This window comes from Phyllostomus discolor, chromosome X (genome assembly GCF_004126475.2).
Source record: "Phyllostomus discolor isolate MPI-MPIP mPhyDis1 chromosome X, mPhyDis1.pri.v3, whole genome shotgun sequence".
Classification (NCBI taxonomy): Eukaryota; Metazoa; Chordata; class Mammalia; order Chiroptera; family Phyllostomidae; genus Phyllostomus; species Phyllostomus discolor.
In genome coordinates this window covers 36,059,418-36,083,482 of record NC_050198.1, presented here as the reverse complement: position 1 = coordinate 36,083,482, position 24,065 = coordinate 36,059,418, and the positions used below count along the sequence as shown (strand labels likewise).

The 24,065-nt window shown below is 41.3% G+C and overlaps 1 protein-coding gene across 2 annotated transcripts; it reads left to right on the top strand.

Annotated features, from left to right (window-relative positions):
• The first annotated feature begins 258 nt into the window (after positions 1-258).
• Positions 259-23,988, top strand: ALAS2 (5'-aminolevulinate synthase 2). 2 transcript variants are annotated; one of them, XM_028522615.2, is made up of 10 exons: positions 259-349; positions 5,660-5,855; positions 6,503-6,625; positions 10,028-10,250; positions 10,815-10,999; positions 13,534-13,713; positions 16,774-16,938; positions 17,516-17,784; positions 19,010-19,172; positions 23,696-23,988. In XM_028522615.2, exons 2-10 carry the CDS (start codon positions 5,675-5,677, stop codon positions 23,857-23,859), a joined length of 1,653 nt encoding a protein of 550 aa, XP_028378416.1. In that variant the 5' UTR covers positions 259-349; positions 5,660-5,674; the 3' UTR covers positions 23,860-23,988. The 2 variants fall into 2 exon arrangements, with proteins under 2 accessions (XP_028378416.1, XP_035872954.1); XM_036017061.1 differs by lacking the exon at positions 259-349 and adding an exon at positions 3,368-3,433.
• The last annotated feature ends 77 nt before the right edge of the window (positions 23,989-24,065 follow it).

Below are 24,065 nucleotides of genomic sequence, written 5' to 3'. Positions count from 1 at the left end.
TTATTGCCCACCTTCTATAGTTGGGGAAACTGAGGCTAGAAAGGTAATTTTGTTCAAGGTGCCTTAGCTATATTTGGATGACCTGATTCCAAAGCCCAGTAAGTTCATTTTACTACTTCAGAGGAAAAAGAGAAAGAAAATTGAGAGGAGAGAGCCAATGTTGGGAGAGAGAGGAGGTGAGAGGGTACTACATTGGGTTTTATCTCTAACAAGGCCCTAAGATAACTTTGAGGCCAAGCCAGCAGAAGGCAGGGTAGGTGGAGCTGAGCCAAAGAGGAAGGGATAAATGCCAGGTCCTGACCCATAGCACCCACCCCGTCGTTGGTTCGTCCTCAGTGCAGGGCAACAGGTAAGAGTCACTTTCAGCCTGGAGCCCTCTTTCTGGTCTGTCTTCCCACCTTAAAGCTGCACATGCCAGCTCTCTGGCCTGTCTAGATCTGACTTTGTTTCTTAGAATCTGTCTCTGTTATTTTCTTTCTTCTTGCCCTATGTATTTTCCTGCTTTTCCTTTTCAGCTTTCCTTTGTCTTTTCCCCCTTGTTTCCTTTCCTTTGTCAGTTTTCAAGGTCACTCTCTGACACACTAGCTTTCTCTTATTTTCCCTTCATCTGAGTTGTCTGTATCCTCTCTCTCTCTCTCTCTCTCTCTCTCTCAATCTCACGCTTTCCATCTATTTCTTCTTTCTGTATCTCTGTCTCTTTCTGTCTCTCTCTTCCTCTCCTTTTCTGTCTCCTGAAAAGACATTTTCATATTTCTTACAGCAATTCTCCATTCCTCCCTCACTTTGACTCCTTAACTCTGCTTGGCTGACAGCAGAGATCAATGAGTCAGAGAGTAGGGGGGCAGAAGTAGGAAGAGGAAACAAAGGGAATGTGGAGATGATGGAAATAATGAATTGTGGAGGGAGAGATACATGTGAAGGAATCGAGAGATGAATAATTAGCAGAAGTAAGATGGAAAAGGTGAAAGAGGAATATTGTATCACTGAAAGGGCTCTATGCTGAAAGTCAATAGATTTGTATTCCCACCCTAATTCATTGTGAGACCCTCTGAAAAGGGAGCTGGTTGGTCTATGATTTCCACAGCCTCTTTGAATTTTGATTTTATGGTCTCCTAAATTTTTGTTTCTAAGAATTTCTGATTCTCTGCTTCCAGTTATCTAAAATCCTCTATGACTCTTCTATGACGGAGAGAGGGTACTAGGAAGGTAAATAAAGCCTGATGCTTCAAATTCCTGAAATGAAGTGAATGCATCTATTTCAGACCTGATTCTTACAAAACAGGCCATAAAGGGGAGAGAGGGGGCAAGGAATGCTGCAGTTAGTGGTTTCTGGCTCTCTGCTGGAGTAGCGTTGTGGTTGGCCTTCTGATATCTGGGATTACAGATTGGCTGCTGACGAGAGAGAATCTCAAGTGCAAGGAAAACCTTCTAGTCATTTGACCCAAAATTTTACCACTATCTCTACAAATAAAAGCATTGTCTTAAGAATACCCCTGGCAAGGACTGCCATACAATGGGTGTATAAGTTAAGTGGTAGAATGAATGAATGTTTACCAGTGCCTGAAATTCTACTTCAGTTAGAAATCTGTTCCTTTAGTAAAGGCATTGATCACAGTTCAAAATCAAATATCCCAGAAAGGGACCTCATAGTGCAGCGGAGGCATTGACCTCTAGAGTTGGCATCTCAGTCAAGAGTACCTGTAGTAATATTTGAATCATAGATCCACAGTAGTTAAGTTAGTAGGCTCTGTAACCAGATTACCTGGGTTCAAGCCCAGGTTCTTCTGTTCAGTAGCTCTGTGATCTGGACTGGTTATTTAATCTTTTTGAGTCTCAGTTTCCTCATCTTTGAAATAAAGTTGATATTAGTGTCTACCTCACAGGGTTGTCACAAAGATTAAATAAGCCAATGCATGTGAAGCTTTTCCAACAATGAGTACTCTGTGAGTGTTTGACTATTAGAATCTGATGGAATCTATGAAGTTCTCTTGTCCAATCTCTGTAGAGATATTGAGGTGCAGGGATAGAAAGTACAGGGCCCAAATTCATATAGTAAATTATAACAGATAAGGACAAGAATCAGGATTGAGACAAGAATCAACTTTTCAGACCTAGTCTGGTGTATTCATAATGTAAATTCCCTTGGCTGTACCTTTACTTTCCCTACATAGGAAATGTAGAAAAAAAATAGCTAACAGTTTTTCAGTATTTACTATGGGATAGGCACTCTTAATATATTTTTTAATATAGATTATCTTACTAAATCCTCACAACATCCCTGTGAAGTAGAATGTCCTTGTTATTATCTACATTTTACAGATATAAGACACAGAGCAGAGGTGTCACATTTCTAAGGTCCCAGAGCTAGTGAGTGGTAGAGCCAGGGTTAAAAAACATATAGTCTTGCACCAGAGGCTGTGTTCTTAATATCCTAAATTGCTAAAAGTCTTCTTTTATTCAACTTCACTCACTCCAGTTCAATGACAGGTACTGGGATGGAATTTAAACAGAGCCCAAGGTAACTAGACTATAAGGTTATGGGTCATAAAAATGGACAGGCAGAGTGAGGCAGGACAAATTCCAAGAAAGGAGTATCAGAGCAGAGAAAATGAAACTGAAGCTTGAAAGATTATGATAGTTCAACAAATTCCAAGAAGTAGTGTATATTTTTCTAGGTCTATGAGAACAACATGGCCAAAAACCCATTAGAGGTGATGAGTATATTGTACTTCTTCCATTTTTTTAAGATTTTATTTATTTATTTTTAGAGAGGGAAGGGAAGGAGGGAGAGAGAGAGAGAGAGAGAGAGAGAGAGAGAGAGAGAGAGAGAGAGAGAGAGAGAAACATCAATGTGCGGTTGCTGGGGGTTATGGCCTGCAACCCAGGAATGTACCCTGGCTGGGAATCGAACCTGGGACACTTTGGTTCCCAGCCTGCGCTCAATCCACTGAGCTACGCCAGCCAGGGCACTTCTTCCATTTTTATAAGGGAGATGGGAGTAGGCCTTAATCCACCATCATCCAAAAGTGGGACTTGACTTTGCTTCCAATCTTTGGTACTTTCCTTACCATTACATGCCCCATTGTTGTCATAGCTGTCAGTGTTTATGTCAAAAAAGGAGTTTCTAGGAGCCTGAACCTAGCCATCTGTTTTGCTTCCCTCTCCCTGGGTTACCCACCCCTCCTCACCACCAATAGTCAGCATCAGCCCCAGCCAGATGCCCAGACGTGATTCTAGAAAGGAGCTCCCTTTCTCTCTCACACCCTGGTCTCATCTGGTCAGACCTCAGTGGTGATAAACTTGGCGAGCTTTATCTGTGGTCTGCAGGCCCAGCCTCAAGTGCTTTAACCTTTGCAGGCAGGCAAGGAAAGGAAAACTCATACCTCCAGATACGATGTAGGAGTTGGATCCAATTCATTACCTACCATAGGAGGTAGGTATAAATACCTTACATTTGACAGCTAATGAAAGCTGAGACCCAGAGTGGGGAAGTGACTTTTCAAGAATATCCAACAGGGAGTCAGGGAGCTGGAACTGAAATAAGAAAAGCTAGAATTTATTGAAACTATATGCCAGGCAGTGTCTTCAAAGGCTTAATATGATGAGCTTCATTTAGTTCTTTAAACACCCTCTTGTCCTTTCCCCATTTCAGGACCCACACACCCTGCCCCACATACTAACTTTTGCTCATATGACAGCCTATGAGAGTTGGAGGGAGGATGCTTTTTCTTTGGGGTGTAAAAAGGGGAAGAGATTGCTTTGTGAGTTAGGGAGAGCATGCTTGCTTTGTGAGATCTGGAAGGGAGGAGTGTTGCTCTGTAAGAGGTGAAGGAGGTTGCCATATGAAAACAGGGCCACGAGCTCCTCTGTTCACTTGTCCCTCACAACATCATACCCTATATCTAATAGCACTAAAGGTGCTATTAGATTCTACTCAGTTGCTGTCCTGGTGGTTCCAGGGCCTTAGTCTTCCCACATTCTTTCATATCTCTCCTGTTGGCCTGTCCCATATCTTGTCTCTTGATCCACTGATGCTGGATATCCAGTTTGCCCTTTGTCTTTTAATCTGTTCCTCCCTCTTGCTCTTTCTAGCTGTCTTTCTCTGAGTATCTCTCAGCCTTCCTTCATCCCAACCCCTAATCCACCTCTGCTACCTCTTTGTCTCTATTGTTTGACCTTGTCCCTACTCCCTTCAGTCACTCAGTCTCTATTTCATCTCCCTCATCAGGGCAGAGCTCCTCTTCCCCTAACTCCTCTGTTGCTCTCCCCCACTCCCACAATCTCCAGATGCTTTTCTCCTTCATATTTATGCCTGACTGACTCTTTGCCACTGCTAGATTCTTTCCATTCCTGCTTTCAATTTTCTGAGTCTTTGTATATTCCTGTACCTTCCTTGATCTGATCTCATTTCCTTTTCCTGTCCTTCTGTCTCTGCCTCTACCTCTTCTTTCTCTCTCACTAATATCTCTCTCTCCTCCTTCTCTCCCTCCCTCACCATCCCTTCCTCCCATTTTCTCTCCACTCTTTGTTTCTCTCAGCTCAGTCTTTTTCCCTATCCTGTTTTTCCCATCATCCTTTTGTCCTCTGTTTTTTCTGGAGCAGTCCACCTCTCCTTTTTCTTATCTGTCCCCTGTCCCCTTCTCTTCTGGCTTTGACCTCTTTCCCACAATTTCTGTACTTCTAAATCCACTACTGCCACTCTACCTTTGTTCTCTCTCACTTTCCTTCTTTCATCTTTCCTAATTTTTCTTTCTTTTCTTGACTCTTTCCCTACTCTCATCTTTTTTCTATTTGAGTCTGTGTTCATGCATTAATTTACTTCCAGATTCAACACATACTTATTGAATACCTATTATGTATATTTGGGTTTTTGTTTGCTTGCTTGCTTGCTTGCTTGTTTATTAAATTTATTGGGGTGACATTGGCTTCTGGTTTCCTTCTAAGGATCTTCTCTCTGTCCCTTTGCTTTCCTCTGTGTTAGCTTCCATCTCTTTCATTCACCCATAGACTTGTTTCCCAGTCTACCTCTTTCTCTATCTGTGCTTTTCCAAACTGTAGAGGCATGTCAAAGAACAGCAAAATTCCAGTCTTGGGGAACAGTTTGGAATTCTAGGCTCTGTAGGACCTAGAGCCTGCTCTTTTGTCCTATTCCCTGAATGTACTTAAGCTGGTGTCTGTGACCTCAAACTCATTCTCTTTCTCTGCCTGAGCCTGCTCAGGGAAAACTCCAGGTTGAGGCTCACAAGCCCTGGTCAACCATATCTGTGTGCATTATCAGGCTGAATCTCCACTTGGCTGAAGCCAATATTCTTTAAAATATTCTTGGCCTTAAGTGTTGATTTAAAGGTTTAGTGGGTTATCAATTCTTATCCTGCCATACACAATCACACTTCATGATTCTCTATATCACAGAGGGATCAGTGGCAAAGTCTGAATCAGAATTCAGGCTTTCTGACCTCCAGTTGGAACTCTTTCCTTCATATCTTTGTTTAACAGTCAGTCTCTTCTTCTTTTCTGATGCCCTATTGGTACATTTTAACATTGGGAAAGTTCTTACCCTGAAATAAGGACAAGCATTGGGTCAAAAGCTAAAGGCAAAGGATCAAACACAGGGATGACCCTTCATAATGGGATCTCATCTCTTCCACATCTTCTGCAGGACTTTGGGCTCAAGATGGTGGCAGCAGCCATATTGCTACAGCGCTGCCCAGTGCTTGCCCGTGGCCCCTCAGGCCTCCTGAGCAAAGTGATTAAGACTCATCAGTTCCTTTTTGGTATTGGATGCTGTCCCATTCTGGCCACCCAAGGACCTACCTGTTCTCAAATCCACCTTAAGGCAACCAAGGCTGGAGGAGGTAAGAAGGGGCTACCAGAAAAAGTGGAGAATGTCCTAGAGACAAGGTTCTAAGTCATACTGGTCATTATTGCTTAATAATTGGTAGGGGTTATGTAAAAAGTGTTAAAGCAGAATGAGATGGCCTAAAAATATACCTGGGATCTGACTTGTCCCAGTACCTCTAAAGAGTCTCACTCTTCATGCCTCTCATACTCTGTCTACTCCAGTCATTCTGAAACTATTTAAAATTGCCTGTTATCTCAACCTTCTGAGCCTTTGCTCCTGTCAAATGATCCTCTTCCATATTATTTACCAGAGTATCCCATATTTCTCATGAGACAGTTAACTTTTGCATCATCTCATTTGCACAGCCTGCCTAGACATGCAGCCAGTCCAATTCCAATTCTGGATCATGTGTCTTCCTTGTTCTAGATTTCCATAGCCTAAGTCCTCTCTCCCATCCCAGCACTGTTCATAATATGTCTTCAGTGTGTGCCATTCCTATCAGTTTTGGGGTTCCCATAGCACAGGGACCAGGCTCATCCATCTATATGTCTCTACCATAGCTTAATATAGCATTTTGGGATACAGTAGGTTTCAGTAATAATCGTTATACTGAACTTATGGTTAGAAATGCACTACCATTTACTTTCTTACCTTGCATAGACTCTCCATCTTGGGCCAAGAGCCACTGTCCCTTCATGCTCTCAGAACTCCAGGATGGGAAGAGCAAGATTGTACAGAAGGCAGCCCCAGAAGTCCAGGAGGATGTGAAGACTTTCAAGACAGGTTGGAGTCAAGTTCCATATCATCCAACCTCTACTCCTCACAGTTGAACTCACTTCACTACACTCCTGAGCTAGGCTAATCTAATGACAGTTAGTATTCATCCCATGATGGGGAGTCCAGTCTTTCCAGGGGAACCATGGTAGGCAGTAGCTTAGACCAGGCACTGAAGCTCATCCTTCCCAATACATATACATATACATATACATATACATATACATATACATATACATGCTCCTGTAACTTTTGGCCATTAATCTAAAATGAGCCTCTAGAGTTCCTCTCTTCTCCCAGTGGAAAAATGGATCCCAACAGGATGAGATCCCACATTTAAGCAATACCAGTCTATGACAATCTGGATTTACATGGAAGAGTAAGTGTTAGAACCAGGTACATACTATACAATGATATGGAGTCCCAAGTCAACTCAAATGGTACAGATCACTCAAGATAATCACACTTGAGACATGATCACTTGTTGACATCTTTCATAGGCCCTTTTGGGATATCATTACTGGTAAAATTTTCAAAATTGAATTTTAATGACATTCAGAAAAGAAGAGTAAGATACATACACTGCCCTGTATCTACCTCCTGCATGCAAGACCCAGAGTGACTGCACCAGTTACCTCACCCAAAGAAAAATTCTAGTAGAGAGAAGTGTGATTCACCTTATGGAAGGTTTCCTGACACAGGAGTCTCCACCTGGGTAGATGAATAGGTGCTCTTTGCAGAGGTTTTTTCCAGCCCCCCATTCTGCAGAAGGCTTATCTACTTCATAAACTTATCGTATGTTCTTTTGAGTCAAAAAGGACGACAAATGCTTTCTCTGCACCCCTACACACACCTTCATAGCCAATGAATCCACTCTCCCTGTCAGATCTGCCCAGCTCCATCAACCAGCCTGAGGAATCCATTCTCCATTTCCCAGGAGCCAGGACAAATTTCAAAGAAGGTCACATACCTGATACAGAACAACATGACTTCTGAATGTGTTGAGGTGGAAATAAATGAGGTAGAAATATGGAAATGGCTTCTGACACAGTAGAGAAAATGGCAAGGAAGCACTTTGAAACCAAAGGGAGTCTGAGTTGAAATTTTAATGCTGGCACTTGCTGGACATGTGTGCTTTGGCAAGTAATTCACTTCCTTTCAGTGGGATTATAGTACCTGCTTCAATGGGTTATCATGAGGAGGAAATAAAATTATATTTATGGACATGTTTCTAGTTTTATATGAGGCCTTATTAAATATTACATTAATTCTTATTATTTCTTTTTCATCCTTCAGAAATTCTCATCCTTCATAGAGAGCCTTTTCTCTCTTTTGTATGTGTTTATCACCATTTTCATAATGGAGTTTGTTTTATTTCTCTAATATAAAAGGAATATAATTCACTGTAAAATATTTTCCATCAGATACAGGAAAGTATAAAGAGAGAAATTTAAAATCAGAGTTCTACTATCCACCATTATTTTCTGCAGTGTTTTCTTTCAGATATTTTTCTATGACCACACACACACACACACACAGACCTCCTACATTCTCGTCCACACATATTTGTATTAGGAATATGATCTTATTCTACCCACAGTTTGTTACTTTTCCTTGTTTACTTAACCATGTCTCATGGACATCATTCCATGTCTCTAATCATAGAGCTGCATACTAATTATTAAGGATTGAAGTTTGTTCTGTAGCATGGATGCAACATCATTCAGTTAATCAAATACCTATATTTCAGAGTATTGTTTCTAGTTTTTGTGCATATTTTTCCAGTTTATATTGTTTGTTGGTGTTACATACATATAAATGTACCCACATAGAATATATAGTATTATCTTAGACCTACTGTGAATATACTTTAGATAATTTATGTACTCTTCTGTTGGGTTGCTTCCAATTTTTCCTGTTACACACAGTGGTGCAACAAACCTCATTGACTGTACCTTCCCATGCACATAGCGAAGTGTTTCTCTAGGATACACACTAAGAGGTAGAAATTCTCGGGATGTAAGGGTATGTACATTTTCAATATTAGTAAATACTGCCAATTAGCCCTCCAAAGCGTTGTAACAGTTATCAGAGAAACTATCTATATTCTCACATCCTCTCCAGCACTTGATAATATCAAACTTTTAAATCTTTATCTGTGTGACAGGTAAAAATGTATTTGTACAGTTTGATTTTCCCTGGTTAAGCACCTTTTTCTATATTTATTAAATTCTCAGTTTATATTTTTTGCCTACTTTTCTATTGGGTTGAAATTTTTTCATAGCAGTCTTTCAACTCATAAAAAATAAATTCTGGATATCAATAATTTTTCTGTTAAATGTACTACAAAGTTTCTCTAGGTATGTTGGTCTGTACATTTTAACAACTTTTTTGATATATATTTCCTAACATCCCTGCAGCAAAATATGTTACTAGTGTACACCCCTACCCCATAAGTTACCATCAGCAACAATCATGATTTCTGGCTCATATATAGAGTTCTGGAGTTTAACAAGTTCTTTGGCATATGTTATTTAAATTTATTCTGAAAGTAGGGCTGCCCCATTTTGCAATGTAGTGGGGCAGTGGTAAAGTAATGGTAGTGGTTAAAGTAATGGACTCTAGATTACATCCTTGTAGACAACTTACTTGGTGTATGACCATGGTCAATTTACCTAGCCTCAAAATAAGATGTTACCTAACTTCTCTATGCCTTGGTTTCATTACCTTTAAAATAAAGATACTAATAGAACATTCCACATAAGGTTGTTGTGAGAAATAAATAAAATGATAGGTGTAAAGTTCATTAGACAGAGCATTACATGTAATAGGCAGTAATTAAGTGTTGGCTATAATAATATGATCAAATATTAGTTATTATTATTACCACTACACTATTACTTTAGTCATAATAATACTATATATGCCAAATATTAGTTTGGGGTTTTACATTCTGTCCTGCATGAAGGTGTTATTAGCCTCATTCTACAGATGAGGAAATTAAATCTAAGAGAGAGGATTCATGACTTACTCAAGGTCACACAAGTAGGAAGTGGCAGAGTAATTACTTGAAACTAGATCTATCAATACTCTTTCCACTGAAACTAGAAGTAGTGATTCCAGTAAGGAGGCTTCCACACTAACCTCAGGAAAAGAGATGAGTCCATGCCAGGGGTAGAAAGCCTGAGTGAATTATGAATAAATTACTGAGTGAATGAGTGAGTAAGCAAAGAGATGGTTGAATGAAGTAGTGGAGAGTTACTGTGGCCTAGCAAGTTAATAGCTGGTCAAATAAAGGAATACATGTAAAGAAAATTAGAGAAGGCAAAATCAATAGCATAAATAAAATATGGACTAGCCAGGAAGTGATTTTTAAATGAATTCTTTTTGTCCCAATCTCTATTCCTGCAGGAAACCATGTCTTTGGTTATGAGCAATTTTTCAGGGACAAGATCATGGAGAAGAAGCAGGACCACACATACCGTGTGTTCAAGACCGTGAATCGCTGGGCTGATGCATATCCCTTTGCCCAACACTTCCCTGAAGAATCTGTGTCTGCAAAGGATGTGTCTGTCTGGTGCAGTAATGACTACCTGGGCATGAGCAGGCACCCTCGGGTCTTGCAGGCCACACAGTGAGTAGTAGTGTCTGGGACATGAGCTGTGGGGACAATCCAGAGAAGAGCCAAAGCCACATGTGGAAAGAGAAAGCAGAGCTGGAAGTGGAAACCTGGGTTCCACCCACCACCCCTGTTGTACAAGGCCCTCCAGCATATTTAATACTCAGATATGATATGAACTCAGTCAGTCAACAAACCATATTTTCTAAACTCTTGGCTGTCCAGTGATATAGACAATAGGATGAGAGGACAAGCAAGCCCACTGTCCATGAACTCTCACTCTGGCTGCAGAGTGAGTATTTCCAGAGATGGCATGTGACCTCTAGAAAATCTTCCAAGCTGCTCAAGCTCAACCCAGCTTCTCCCTCCATCCCAGAGTGCCTGTAGACTAAAAAAAGGGGGTTTGTGCCCCTCCACCACCCCCATACTGCCCTCTACTTGGCCACTTAGGACACAGCTCACACAGGACCACTGAGTGAACATTGACCCCAATTAAGGAAGAGAAACCTACTCATTTCCTAAGTGTCTGACAAGGGTTTCCTCTTCTGCTTGTCTCCCTTCTATTTTTTTCCTAACTAGGGACACCCTGCAGCGTCATGGAGCTGGAGCTGGTGGTACTCGCAACATCTCAGGTACCAGTAAATTTCATGTGGAGCTGGAGCAGGAGTTGGCTGAGCTGCACCAGAAGGACTCAGCCCTGCTCTTCTCCTCCTGCTTTGTGGCAAATGATTCTACTCTCTTCACCTTGGCCAAGATCCTGCCAGGTAAGCCTATGTATGGCCTAAGCTTTTTTCAGGGCTGGTATTGTACACTACAGCATACAGTCTCACTGTCTTAATCACTCTTTCCCTCTATTCTGAGTCCACTTGCTCCCATTGCCATTCTTTCTCACCTATCTTGCATATCCTCAACATTCACTGGTTGACTATATTCCTCTCCTTTCTTCTCTTCCACACATAGGCTAAAGACCACTACTAAGAAATGTTGCCCAACTTCACAGAAGAGTAACACAATAAATTTGTCAGCCCCCAATTCAACTGAGCTCTTAATTCTCATAAACAGTCCTTTTATGTCTCCAAATCCACTTTTTAAAACTTTCTTCCCTCTTATAAAACCTGTGACTACCTCCTCCTTCACTCTTAGTAAATAACCTTACATCATACACCACAAAGAAAAAAAGAAGCCACCAGATATGGACTCCTTTAACTTATAGCCACCAAACCTACAAACTTGTCTAATTGTTCATCTATTCTTCTTCCATTCTTTTCTTTTACGCTTTGAAGGTGCATCCCTCCTGCCTCAAGTCAATCCCTTCCCTTGTACACTGGATCTTATCTAGATCCTATCTTCCCATTCTCCCACTCTCCAGTCAATAATATCCTCAACTCACATGCCTGTCATCCTTCCATCATAGTCCCAAACGTAGATGAATATAACTTTCCACCTTCTCTGTCAATCCTGGGCTGGTATAATTGCTCAGATGGGAGTCACTAAAAATTTCTAGTCCCCAACTTGTAACAGCTCCTCTATGCTCTCTGGCAATCCATTTTCATGGTCAGCTCTCTAAGTCTCCAGGGCAGTTTTGCCGATCTTAATTCTCCTCAGCTCTTCTACACTTCTACCTCACCCACATTAGCATCTCCACATGTCCTCTCCTTGTTCTTCTCTCCTGTCACAGTGGAAGAAATGCCCTTTTCCTTGTTGACAAATTCTGCTGCTGGTGCTCTTTGTCCCATTTCCCTCTACCTCCTCAAGAACTTTGTCCTTAAAGTTCCCTCTCTCCTATATCTTCAGCCTCTCCCTTTCTTTAAACATATTGAAGTCTCTTGCATCTCACACACACACAAAAAAAATTCCCCTCATTATACTCTAGCTACTGCCCTACCTCTTTCCTCCTTATAACTGGCAAACTGCTTGAGAGAAGTCTCCAGACTTGCTGTCTCCTTCCTCAATTCCTGCTGATTCTTTAGCACACTATAAACATCACCACTGCTTCTCAGAAGCTTTTTCTGAAATCACATATGACCCCAACTAAGTCCAAAATCCTGTGATTTTTTCAATGAATCTCCTCCTCAATCATTACAATTCAACTTCTTTCATTTCCACTGCAAACATCCTAGCCTAGACCAATTAAATCTCTTGATTTCACCTTTGTCCTCCTGCAATCTATTCTTCACATCAGGCAGAATGATATTTTAAAAACACACACATTTTTGTTACTCTCCTGCCCAAAATCCTTTCATAGAATAACATTGTACTTAGGACCAATTCTAAATTCCATATCATGGCTTCTAAAGCCTCAAATAATCTGGCCTCTACCTACCTCTTAAGCCTCATTTTTGACACCCCTTTTCTCATTCTTTCATTCAGTAATATATTCATTTATATATTCATTCACTCACTTGTATATGAATTATGTTTATTCATCCATTTGTTCAAGAAATGCTTATTGATCAGCTACTGTGTACCTAGCCTTATACTGGGTATCAGGAACAAAAGATAAAAAGATGTGGTTTCTGCTCTTAAGAAATTTCCAGTCTACTTCTCCTTTATAGTAGGTTCACCAGTGATACCTTACTCTAACAAAATCCACAGTTCCTTGATATTAGTGCAATTTATGGGCCAGGATTCAACTCCCTCCACCAACTTCCCCCCCTCTACTTGTCCTCCCAGTATTGCCCAGTAAAAGTTCTAATTCCTCAGGTTGTAGAAAAAGGTCTTCCCCTCTCTGGACCTTAGCTTCCTCACTTGTACATTAAAGGAACTGGATTCCATGGTCATTAATGGTCCTTTCAGCTATCATGTGCCATGAGTTTATTATTTGAACTGTGAACATCTGATAATTACCCACACTGTAAGTGGAGGATTGCTACCTGGAAATGGTGGGATTTCATCTGGACCAAGAAGAATCTAGCGTTAGTACAAATCAACAAGTATTCTCCAGGATAAATTCCTTTCTAAGGCTTGATCTTACGTGCCTAAGAACAGGAACCTAGGCCCTGTCCTCAGGAAACTCTAGAGCTTCTTGGGAAACATTAAAATTTCCTCTACTCCAAGATAGTCAGAGGCCAGACAAGGGTTAGAAATGACTAGAGGGACAGGTGTGGGGTCAGAATCTTAGTAAAGGGGAGTTCTTCTGAGGAAGCAAGAGGTCATGAAAGTTTCTAGAGGAGGAGGAAGCAGAGCAGGGTCTTCAAAAGAAGGAAAGGATTGTTCCTCTACCCCTGCCAGGTCAGTCCTGAGGTTAAAGTGGGAATTCTGGGACAGAAGCTTATGAAGTATACATCTGGTTCCTCAGGGTGCGAGATTTACTCAGATGCAGGCAACCATGCTTCAATGATCCAAGGTATCCGCAACAGTGGAGCAGCCAAGTTTGTCTTCAGGCACAATGACCCTGACCACCTGAAGAAACTTCTAAAGAAGTCCAACCCTGAGACACCCAAAATTGTGGCCTTTGAGACTGTTCACTCCATGGATGGTATGTATATGTGTAAGTGTATGTTTACTAACATTGGTCTCACAAAAACCATGATGATAATGATAACAGCTAATATTTACAGAGTGCTAATTACATGCCAAGCAAAATTATTAGTATTATATATATATATATATATTAATTTACTGGATCTTCACAATTCTATGGGGGTAGGTGCTATTATTGTTTCTGTTCATTTACATGAAGAAAATGAGACACAGGCTAATGAGGTAACTTACCTAAGATCACACAGCCAGTAATGCCAAAAGACAGAGGCAGCTATTACAGTGATCTTACGGATTAAGAAATTAAAGTTCAGGCACAGCTCCCAATTTATCTTTCATGACTTTAGTAATTGGTGCCAAAGTGAGTATTTGTACCATAGGATGTATGATTCCAATTCTGTCACACAAGGCTCCCTCCATGATAAATGATGTACACAAATCAATTATCTCAGTGTCTGGCTTCTGCAATGGAAAATTTCACAAATTTTTGCCTGGAAGTTTTTTCAAGGTCCAGTATGAAGCATTGGAATCAAAACATGTTTTTACATAAGACAGATCTGGGTTCAAATCCCACCTCAGGCACTTACTGGCTCTATGACCTTGGGTAACTCTTTAACTCTCTGAGCCTCAGTTTACCCAAAGGTAAAATACCTGGTCGTAAGAATTAGAGATGATGAAAGTCATTCCATTTATTATGATCTAAGTAGATATAAATGATCTTTACACTCCTACCTCATTTCCCCCCAACTGAAGCAATGCCCAAATCATTCTATTGTTGCCCCTCTTGAGCAGAAATCATGTGTTTTAGAACACACCTTCTAAAGGGAAGAGGTCCTCACTTCATTTCAATTTGTTACTTTTCCAGTGGAAACAAAAGAGAGTCCATAGTATCCTCTGATTTAGCTAACATATGTGCCATCTGCATCATATAATGATAAGGCAGAGTCTGTGCAACCAGACTACCCATTTTCAAATCCCAGCATGACAACTCACCTGACATGTATAACGCGCTCCCATGTATACTGCGCACCCACGTTTTTGGCCCAAACTTTCAGGGAAAAAATCTTTTGTTTTAATTTTTTAAATTCAATTTAAAATTGAATTAAATTGAACTATTAGGATACTTTTTTGGATTATAAAGGAATTTTAGCATTTATTTTTGAACATATTATGGTACAAGAAATTTTATTAAACAAATAATTACAAAACACAAGAACAGATACAAGGTATTTCAGGTTCTATCCATGTATAATGCACATCCTTATTTTTCCCTCAAAAATTTGGGCAAAAGTGAGCATTATACACAGCAAAATATGGTACTTGGCTTGATCAAGTTTCGTAATTGTTCTGTGTCTCAGTTGCCTTATTTGAAAAATGGAGGTGATAATAATAGAGTAGCTGTGAGAATTAAATGAATTAATATATGTAAAGAACTTATGCCCTGACCAGTATAGCTCAGTTGGTTGGGCATCATCTCACAAAGCAAAGGTCACGGTTCAATTCTTGGTCAGGGCACATGCCTGGGTTGCAGGCCAGGTCTCCTGGTTGCTGGGGGGGCAAGTGCACGAGGCAACCAATCGATATTCCTCTCTCACATCGCTATTTCTCTCCTCCCCTCCCGCCTCTATAAATAAATAAATAATATTTTTCTTAAAAAAAAGTTGTTGTGCCCACTCCCACATTTCTACAACTAGCAATAAAGTTAAACCATCCCATGATTATATTTCTACTACAGAGACTACTCTAATTCATTGTTTCTTTAATGGAAACTGTGTTAGGGTCATCCTACTTCCTTACATTTATAAGAGAATGGTTTCTTTTTTTACAGAAACTCTCTAAAACTGTCAATCGTAGGGCAGAGTTTCTCTCATTGAATTGATGCTTGAGCCATCACATTGTCCCCTTTGTCTTCGGCTATACTTCCTGTGGTTGTTCCCACCAGTTGCTCACATTAATCCTGGCCTGGAGTCCCTGTTTCCACATGAAAAAAATTTTCTGTATTCCAACTCTTTGCATCTCAGTAGTTTCCAGGAATGGAGAAGGTGTAGGTTGTTGCATATGCAGAGTAGCCAAAAAGTCTACATATCAGATTCACAGCCATTTGAAGACCTTATAAACAACTGTAAACATAGAAGATGTCTAGAATAACATGGAAAATGGTAATCTGTATGGAAATGGAGAGGACCCTACAGATCACTTCTAATTCACTTTCATTCAATAGACTGAGACTAAGTCTATGTGTGGAGAGGTGCCCTCATATAACAAAATTGAGAGAGATAAGAAATACACTCCCACAGAGACACAGAAAAGACATAGACAGAGGCACAAAGAAACACAGAAAGGGACACAAAGGTATAGAGAAAGAAAGTCTGAAGCAGAGAGATAGTCAGAGGTAGACAAAGGGACACAATAAGAAAGAAGTGAAGGAGGGAGGAGGGTGGAAGAGAGAGAGAGAGACAAAGAGGAAGGAATGAGAGGGGAGACAGAAAAATAGAGGTATAGAAACAAAGATGGAAATGGCCACAAAAAGAGAGATAGTGACAGAAAGCCAGAAAGATAGAAACAGGAAGGACAGGTGAAGAATAAATATATTGACAGGGTTGCCAACAGCACCTGGCTGAGGAAATGAGTGGGATCTGAAATCAGGACTATATTAATCTGGAGTGAAAGGTGACTTTTTTTAAAACAAAAGTATCATGTAGGGTAGTGCCAACCCTAAGTGGAAATACACATACTTGCAGGGTGGAAAAGGAAGCGAAGAGAGGCTGGAAAGTGGCATAAACAAGAGAACATATATTGTCAGAATAAAGTAAAAATAGAAAAAAAATAGAGAAGCAAGACTTGATCATAGCCTGGAAAACAGAGAGAGAGAGAGAGAGAGAGAGAGAGAGAGAGAGAGAGAGAGAGAGAAAACAAGCTTCGGTAGCAATGAAGTGAAGGCAGTCAATACATATAAAGAAGTTTGAAATAGTCCCAAAGTACTTGTGGGTTACAAATTCCACACTGGAGCTGGAAGTGGGAAAGGGTTATGATATCTCTATTCCTTGACTTTGCTTAGGTGCCATCTGTCCCCTCGAGGAGTTGTGTGATGTGGCCCACCAGTATGGAGCTCTAACCTTTGTGGATGAGGTTCATGCTGTAGGACTGTATGGTTCCCGGGGTGCTGGCATTGGGGAACGTGATGGAATTATGCACAAAATTGACATCATTTCTGGAACTCTTGGTGAGTGAGTGACTTGGACTTCCCTTACATACAATCTAGAAAGGAAGCCCCTGAAAGATCCTTTACTACCTCCTCCCCAAAGCTGCAGGAATTATTTGGGTATAGTTCAGTTTCAGGCTATAAAACTCCTGAACTCCCTCTCTCCTTCTTCACTAAAGAGTTGCTGAAAAAATCTGGGTTTTTTAAGATGACCCCTGAGCTGGGCCAAATAGCCAGGTTCCCCTCAGTAAGTGGAGAGTTGTAGTTCTAATCTCCTTTTCCACTCAGCCCCAAGCTTCATCTTTGCTCCACTTTTGGGCCTAACCAGTTTAAGATCCCCACCCAGCTCCTGCCTATCTAGTCACTGCATACGGCAGGCCTTGAAAGTACTATCTTGAAGCCACAGAATTATCAGCTCTTGCTGATACCAATTCTCCTGTCTTGAGCCAGAGGCCTGGGAAGGGAGTCTAGAGCTCCATCTTCTGGCGTCTAGAGCTCCACCGTCTGGTGAACGTCCTTTTGTTGCCTGGGGCATGATCCTATTCTTTTGGGGACTGATAATGGGGTCTGTGCATATCCTCCTCCTCCCTGTTTCCAGGCAAGGCCTTTGGCTGTGTGGGTGGCTACATCGCCAGCTCCCGTGACTTGGTGGACATGGTGCGCTCCTATGCTGCTGGCTTCATCTTCACCACTTCACTGCCTCCCATGGTGCTATCTGGGGCTCTGGAATCTGTGCGGCTGCTCAAGGGAGAGGAGGGCCAAGCCCTGAGGCGGGCCCACCAGCGCAATGTCAAGCACATGCGCCAGCTACTAATGGACAGGGGCTTTCCTGTTATCCCCTGTCCCAGCCACATCATACCCATCCGGGTGAGAGCCCCACCCTTCCCATTGCTCTCCCTTTCTATCTCTTCTGGAAACCTTCCAACACCCAGAAAACTGACACCAGCTCCTGTTGATGCTTTCTCACTAATCATTTTTGAAAAGTTATCAGCCATTATGAATTAACCAGTCTTCTTTTCCCATTCATTAGCTATTATGTCATCCCCATCAGACTGTCCTGACCCTCACAATATTGAGTTTCCATGACGTATATATAATTCAGTGTTTTTCAAAGTGTGCATCAAGACCATTTGTGAGTCATAACATCATCTTAATAGGTTATGACTAGCATTAACAAATCTTTCTTGAACATCCAGCCTCTTAAAGAGACTGCCTGTTAATGAGCCTGTAAACTATACATGATGAAAATTCTTGTATTTTACGAAGGAATGCCCATTGGCTTACTCATCACATCTATGGTATGGTGGCTATATAGTTGCTTACAAAGAAAACAATAAAGAAAATGTTAAAGTACATCACATATAGTTGAGATATTATTTTGTGGGAATTTTCAGTTTTATATACAATTATATGCACATATATGTATGTATGTGTATATATGCATAGTATGATCAGGGCGTGAAATGTATTCTTACTAAGAATTGAAGTTAGAAAATTTAAAATCAAAAGCCATGAAACTAGCTGCTATTTTGAATTCTCAACTACACTAGAGTATTTACTGGCTTTAAAAATGAACTGCAACTTCTTTATTAAACAACATCTATTTGTGTGTGTTGGTATGGGTGTAGGGAGATAATTTTATGTGACTATTTTATGGATGAGAAAAAATAGTAACTGCTCTTTGGATCAACCCAATATTCCCTTAAAAGACTGCTTTTGTAAATATTTGTGGGGTTTTTTTAATTACCCCCAATGGCAGCATCCCAGGGGGGGCTTAAGGGATTTGTCTTCTTATCCATGACCACCCCAAATTAACATATGAGCTAAGTAAAACCAGTATGTTTGCTCTGCAAACACCTTCAAGACAAGGTCCCTAGCACCACCTCCACTCCACTCCTTAAAATTTGACTGCTGCCTCTAAGCAACTCTTTGATAAATATTCTGGAGCTGCTACTGACTGAGCCCCTTATGAAAAAATTCTGTCCAAAAATTCAATGTTGTCACTTCATCTTGTTTCCTCCACCTGCTTCATGGAGCTAGTAATAGTGGGGCCAATGTGGCAGATACTGACAGGTTTTTCTTGTGAGCCCAGGTGGGTGATGCAGCACTGAACAGCAAGATCTGTGATCTCCTGCTCTCCAAGCATAGCATCTACGTGCAGGCCATCAACTACCCAACTGTCCCCCGGGGTGAGGAGTTGCTGCGCCTGGCACCCTCCCCCCATCACAGCCCTCAGATGATGGAAGACTTTGTGGGTAAGCTCTCAATATTGTTGCCTATAGTACTCTCCCTCCTTTCAGCCCCAGGATTTGAAGAAGTTGAGAGAATGGATGCCACTCACTTTAAAAATATATTTCTGAAACATCTAATGTGTGCCAAACTCTATCCTAGGGTCATCAATGAATGAGGAACAGTCCCTAGACTTGTAGGGCTCCAGTTTGGTTGAGGAAGCCATAGCAGACACAAACAATGATTTCAAGGGATTCAACAAAGACAGTGAATGTGAACATCATGGGAACAAAGAAAGGGGACCTGATCCAACATATGCAATGTGAGACAGGCTTCCTAATGGAGATGACACCTGAGCTGAGTCTTTCAAGATGAATGGTACTGGACCAAGAGAAGAAAGATGGTGTGGAGGGGTATTCCTAGTAGAGGGAAGAACATTAAGAAAGGGAAGGAGAGGGCGAGAAGCAGCCTGGGATATATCAAGAACAACAGCAGGTGTTACAGGAATGTAGGACATGGTAAGGGAGTGGGAAGGGAGTGTCAATCTATGAGTCTATAAAGACAACACAAAACAGGGACTGGATTGAGAGATTTATAGTGTTAACTGAATAGCTTTGTTTTTATCCTGAAAGGTGGCAGGTTAGTCAATTCACCTAAAGCTTGCTGGATTCCTATAGGGAACAGTTTTTAAGCACAGGGCCTGGCATACAGAAGGTGCTCATTCCAGGTCTGTTGGGTGAAAGACATGTAGGTAGTTGATGGTTTAGCAGAGGAGACAGGCATAGGCATGGATTGTACTGGTCCAGTGTGATGAGCTACAGTGTTCTGGGAGCTGGAGAAGGAGTGCTCATTTATGGCTAGAGAGGGCAAAATTAGGGAGGGTGAAATTAGGGAGGCTTTGTGTGCGAGGAAGTCCTTGTGTAGCACCTTGAAGTGTTTGTGGTGTGGTATAAGGACATTCCAGAATAAGGGGATTCCATCAGCAAGGACCCAGAGATAGGAAAACAGAGAGCATGCAATGGCAACAGTCATTCTGCTTGTCTGGAGCATAGACAGTATGAGAGTTCAAGGAATACAAGATAGGTGGTTGCCATTCACTCATTCATTGATTAAAAGCATCAAATAATGTTAGCCAACAGTTATTAAGTATTTATCATGTGCCAAGTACCATTCTAAAAACTTTACTTGTATTAACTCATCTAATCCTCATGGGGTAGAGATGATATTAGCATTCCCATTTTACATACGTGGAAACTGAGGCATCAAAAATATATAGTAACTGGCCTAAGTCACAGTTACTAGATTTGAACTGGGGAGTTTGTGTCTACCGCCATGGTCATAACCACTTGGTCTACTGCCTAAGCTGACGATCCAGACGTCTGGAGCTTTGCCTCAGTCCTCTCAGTTGCTCTAAGCTTCCATTATAGAGCTCTAGGCACCCTCAGTTCACTGAGTGTCCACTTATGCTGGGCTTTTTCTGGAAAGAAATATGAGTGGTATCCACCATGACTCTACCAGTCCTTCAAACCCATAACCAAACCATCTTAAAATCTTGCAAATGTTCTCTACAATCTCTATCTGTTCTCTTTTCTCCATTCATAATTTTTAAATCCTCATCAATGTGATTTCTTCCTAATTTATCTGCTTCTCTCTTGCTTCCTTCTAATCCATTATCCATTCCGACCACAGAGGAATTTTTGTAAAAGTCTGACTGTATAGCTATATAGCTCCCTTGCTTAAACCTCTTCATGTTGCCTTATTGTCTGGAGCAGAGTAGTGGTCTCCAGTGTCAGGGAGGTATGCAAAATGATCCATAGGGGGAGGGAATTTATTGGAATTTTTTTTAAAGGTACAGGTTTATTACTTACAAGTCCTGGAAATTACACAGCATACCTAGGATTTCATGTTTACTTTTTACCTTAAAAATTGGGAATTCAGCATTACTGATTTGGATCTTTAATATATAGACTGACAATGATATATGTGAAGAGTATATAAACAAACATACATAGATTGGAGCTACATGCTAAAATGTTTATACTGATAGAATGTATAGTCCAAAACTTGGAGACTACTGGTCTATAGAACAGTCAAAGCTCCTTGGAATGACATTCAATGCCTTCAACATGGTGACCTCTATATCCTCACCACTTCCCTCACATTAATTTTATTTCTACCGCTGCACTGAATGACTTGTATTTGCCTCATTTTGCTCTATTCCCTTACCTCTGGGACTTTGATAATTAACACTACCTTCTAATTGGAATGCCCTTCCTCAAACCCTTCCTCTGGCTTACTTCATTTTCTTTCATCTTCTTGGCTTAATCAGGTATCCTTTCATTCTTTCAACGAATATTTATTATAGAGTACCCACTGTGTGCTAGACACTGTTCTAGGTGCTGGGGATTCAGTAGTAAACAGAACAGACACAAAAATCCCTATCCTTCTGGAGCTTACATTCTAGTGGAAGGAGGTAGTCAAAACACATTTTAAAATAAGTAAATTACAGTTGACCCTTAAACAACACAGGTTAGAATGGTGCAGGTCCACTTATGTAGATTTTTTACAATAAATAAAGTGGGGCCCTGACCAGTGTAGCTCAGTAGGTTGGGCATCATCTCACAAAGCGAAAGGTCGCTGCTTTGATTTGTCGTCAGGGTGCATGCCTAGGTTGTGGGTTCAGTCCCAGTTGGGGTGTCATACGAGAGGCAACCAATCGATGTTTCTTTCTCACATTAATGTTTCTCTTCATTTATTTCTCCTTCCCTTCCCCTCTCTCTAAAGTTTTTTTTTTAAATAGTCAGCTTTTTGTATTCCCAGGTTTCACACCTGTGGGTTCAATCAACCATAGAAAAAAACAGTAGTTTTGACTAGTGGTTGGGAATTTGCAGATGTAGAGGGCTGACTGTATGCATTGTTCTACACTATTTTATTCAAGGGACTTGAGCACCCACAGATTTGGGTACCCACGGGAGGTCCTAGAATCGATCCCTTGTGGATACTGAGGGACTGTAATTAAGTTTTGGGGGGAGTCAAATGTTACATGTGGATTTTTGACTGTGCAGGGTTCAGTGCCACTAACTCCCACGTTGTTCAAGTGCCAATTGTACATAGCCTGGTAGTTCTTAGCACTATGAAAAAAACAGAGCAGGATAGGAGGGATAGGAAGTGCTAATGAGGTGGTGGGGGGAAAGGGCTAGATTGGAAGAGGGTTGTAGCATTAAATAGAGTGTTAAGGGCAGAGCTCATTGACATGACACTTGAGCAAAAATATGAAGGTGAAGGAGTTAGCTGGTCAAATATCTAAGGGAAGATCATCCCAGGCAGAGGGAATGGCCTAAGAGTGAAGACCCTAACATAGGAGTATTCCTTTTGTATTTCAGGAACAATGAGTATAGATTGAGTGGTGTAGAGGGAGATAGAAAATGAGGACTGAGGGGCAATATGGGCCAAGACTGGGCAGTGTATTGTAGGCCACTGGAAGGATTTTGGCTTTAACTCTGAAATGGATAGCCTTTTGAAGGATTTGAGAAGAGTGACATATCTAACTCAGGTTTTAACAGAATTGCTCCAATTTGTATATTGAGAATAGACTGAAAGGGAGAAAGAGTGAAAGCAGGGAGAGTCAACAGGGGGCTTCTGTAATATTCCGGGTAAAAGATGATGGTGGCTCATGCCTGATGATAGCATTGGAAGTGATGAGGAGTGGTCAGATTTGAAGGTGGAGCCAATGATATCTGCTGATAGATTGGATGTGTAGTAAGAGGAAGAGAAAAATAAATGATGGCTCTAAAATTTATGGACTGAACAATTGGAATTGCCATCTACTGAATGGGTAAGGCTGAAAGTAGAGTAGGCTTTGGTGGAGGGTATGGAGGATCAGTAGCTCAGTTGTGTTCATGTTAAGTTAGAGATGCCGATTTGACATTGGAGATATAGGAAGGCAACTGAATATACAAGTATAGGATTCAGGAGTACGGTCTGGGCTGGAGATGAAAATTTCATAATCATCAGCATAAAGATGGTCTTTAAAACCATGAGAATGGATGGGATCACCCAAGGAGCAATCATTTAGAAAGCCATGGGCAGAGCTGTGGCACACACCTGAGGCATTTCTGACAGCGGGATCAGGTTCTCTCCTCTGGGTTCCTATCCCCTCCAGGACACTCCCCACTCCAGGCTCCCAGGTCACAATAACACTGTACAGTTACTGTCAGGGTCGTTTTCCTCCCGAGGCTAGGAGTTTCCAAGTAGATGTACTCATTTCTTGGGCCACAGCATGTCCTGTACTTACGATGTGTACTGCCAGGCCAGTACAGCTATAAATTGTGTCAAACAGATGCTTCCAAATATTTTACACATCACAGGACCCATACACAAATAGTAACATTCATAACACACAATGGAACAAACCAGGAGCTACTTCTGGTTCTCAGCCATTTCAACGGATTCAAGGGATCTATATTTTGGCACATCTGTACTGTGATATAGGGATTAAGAAAACCTAGTCTAACCAATTCTTTCCCTCTCCTCCTCCCACTACCCACAGAGAAGCTGCTGGCAGCCTGGACTGAGGTGGGGCTGCCCCTTCAGGATGTGTCTATGACTGCCTGCAATTTCTGTCGCCGTCCTGTGCATTTTGAGCTCATGAGTGAGTGGGAACGCTCCTACTTTGGGAACATGGGGCCCCAATATGTCACCACCTATGCATGAGAAGCCAGCTGCCTCAGAACCCCACCCTATCTGCACTGCACTTGGGGCTGGGCCTCTTCCGGTCCTCTGCTTTGTTGTGTGCCTCCAGCTGACTAGAGTCTGAAAACAAATAAAGAGCAAACTGCAGCATTTGTAGCCCTCTGTTGGTCAGAGAATAAACTGCACTATTCCTGACTCTGAACCACAGATCACTTGTTGATCTGACC

Excerpts from the sequence above, each read along its gene's own strand:
- ALAS2 (XM_028522615.2), top strand. The coding sequence starts at position 5,675 with ATGGTGGCAGCAGCCATATTGCTACAGCGCTGCCCAGTGCTTGCCCGT. Across the intron at positions 13,714-16,773 it reads GACTGTTCACTCCATGGATG|GTGCCATCTGTCCCCTCGAG; the intron begins GTATGTATATGT and ends GACTTTGCTTAG. Across the intron at positions 17,785-19,009 it reads GCCACATCATACCCATCCGG|GTGGGTGATGCAGCACTGAA; the intron begins GTGAGAGCCCCA and ends TTGTGAGCCCAG.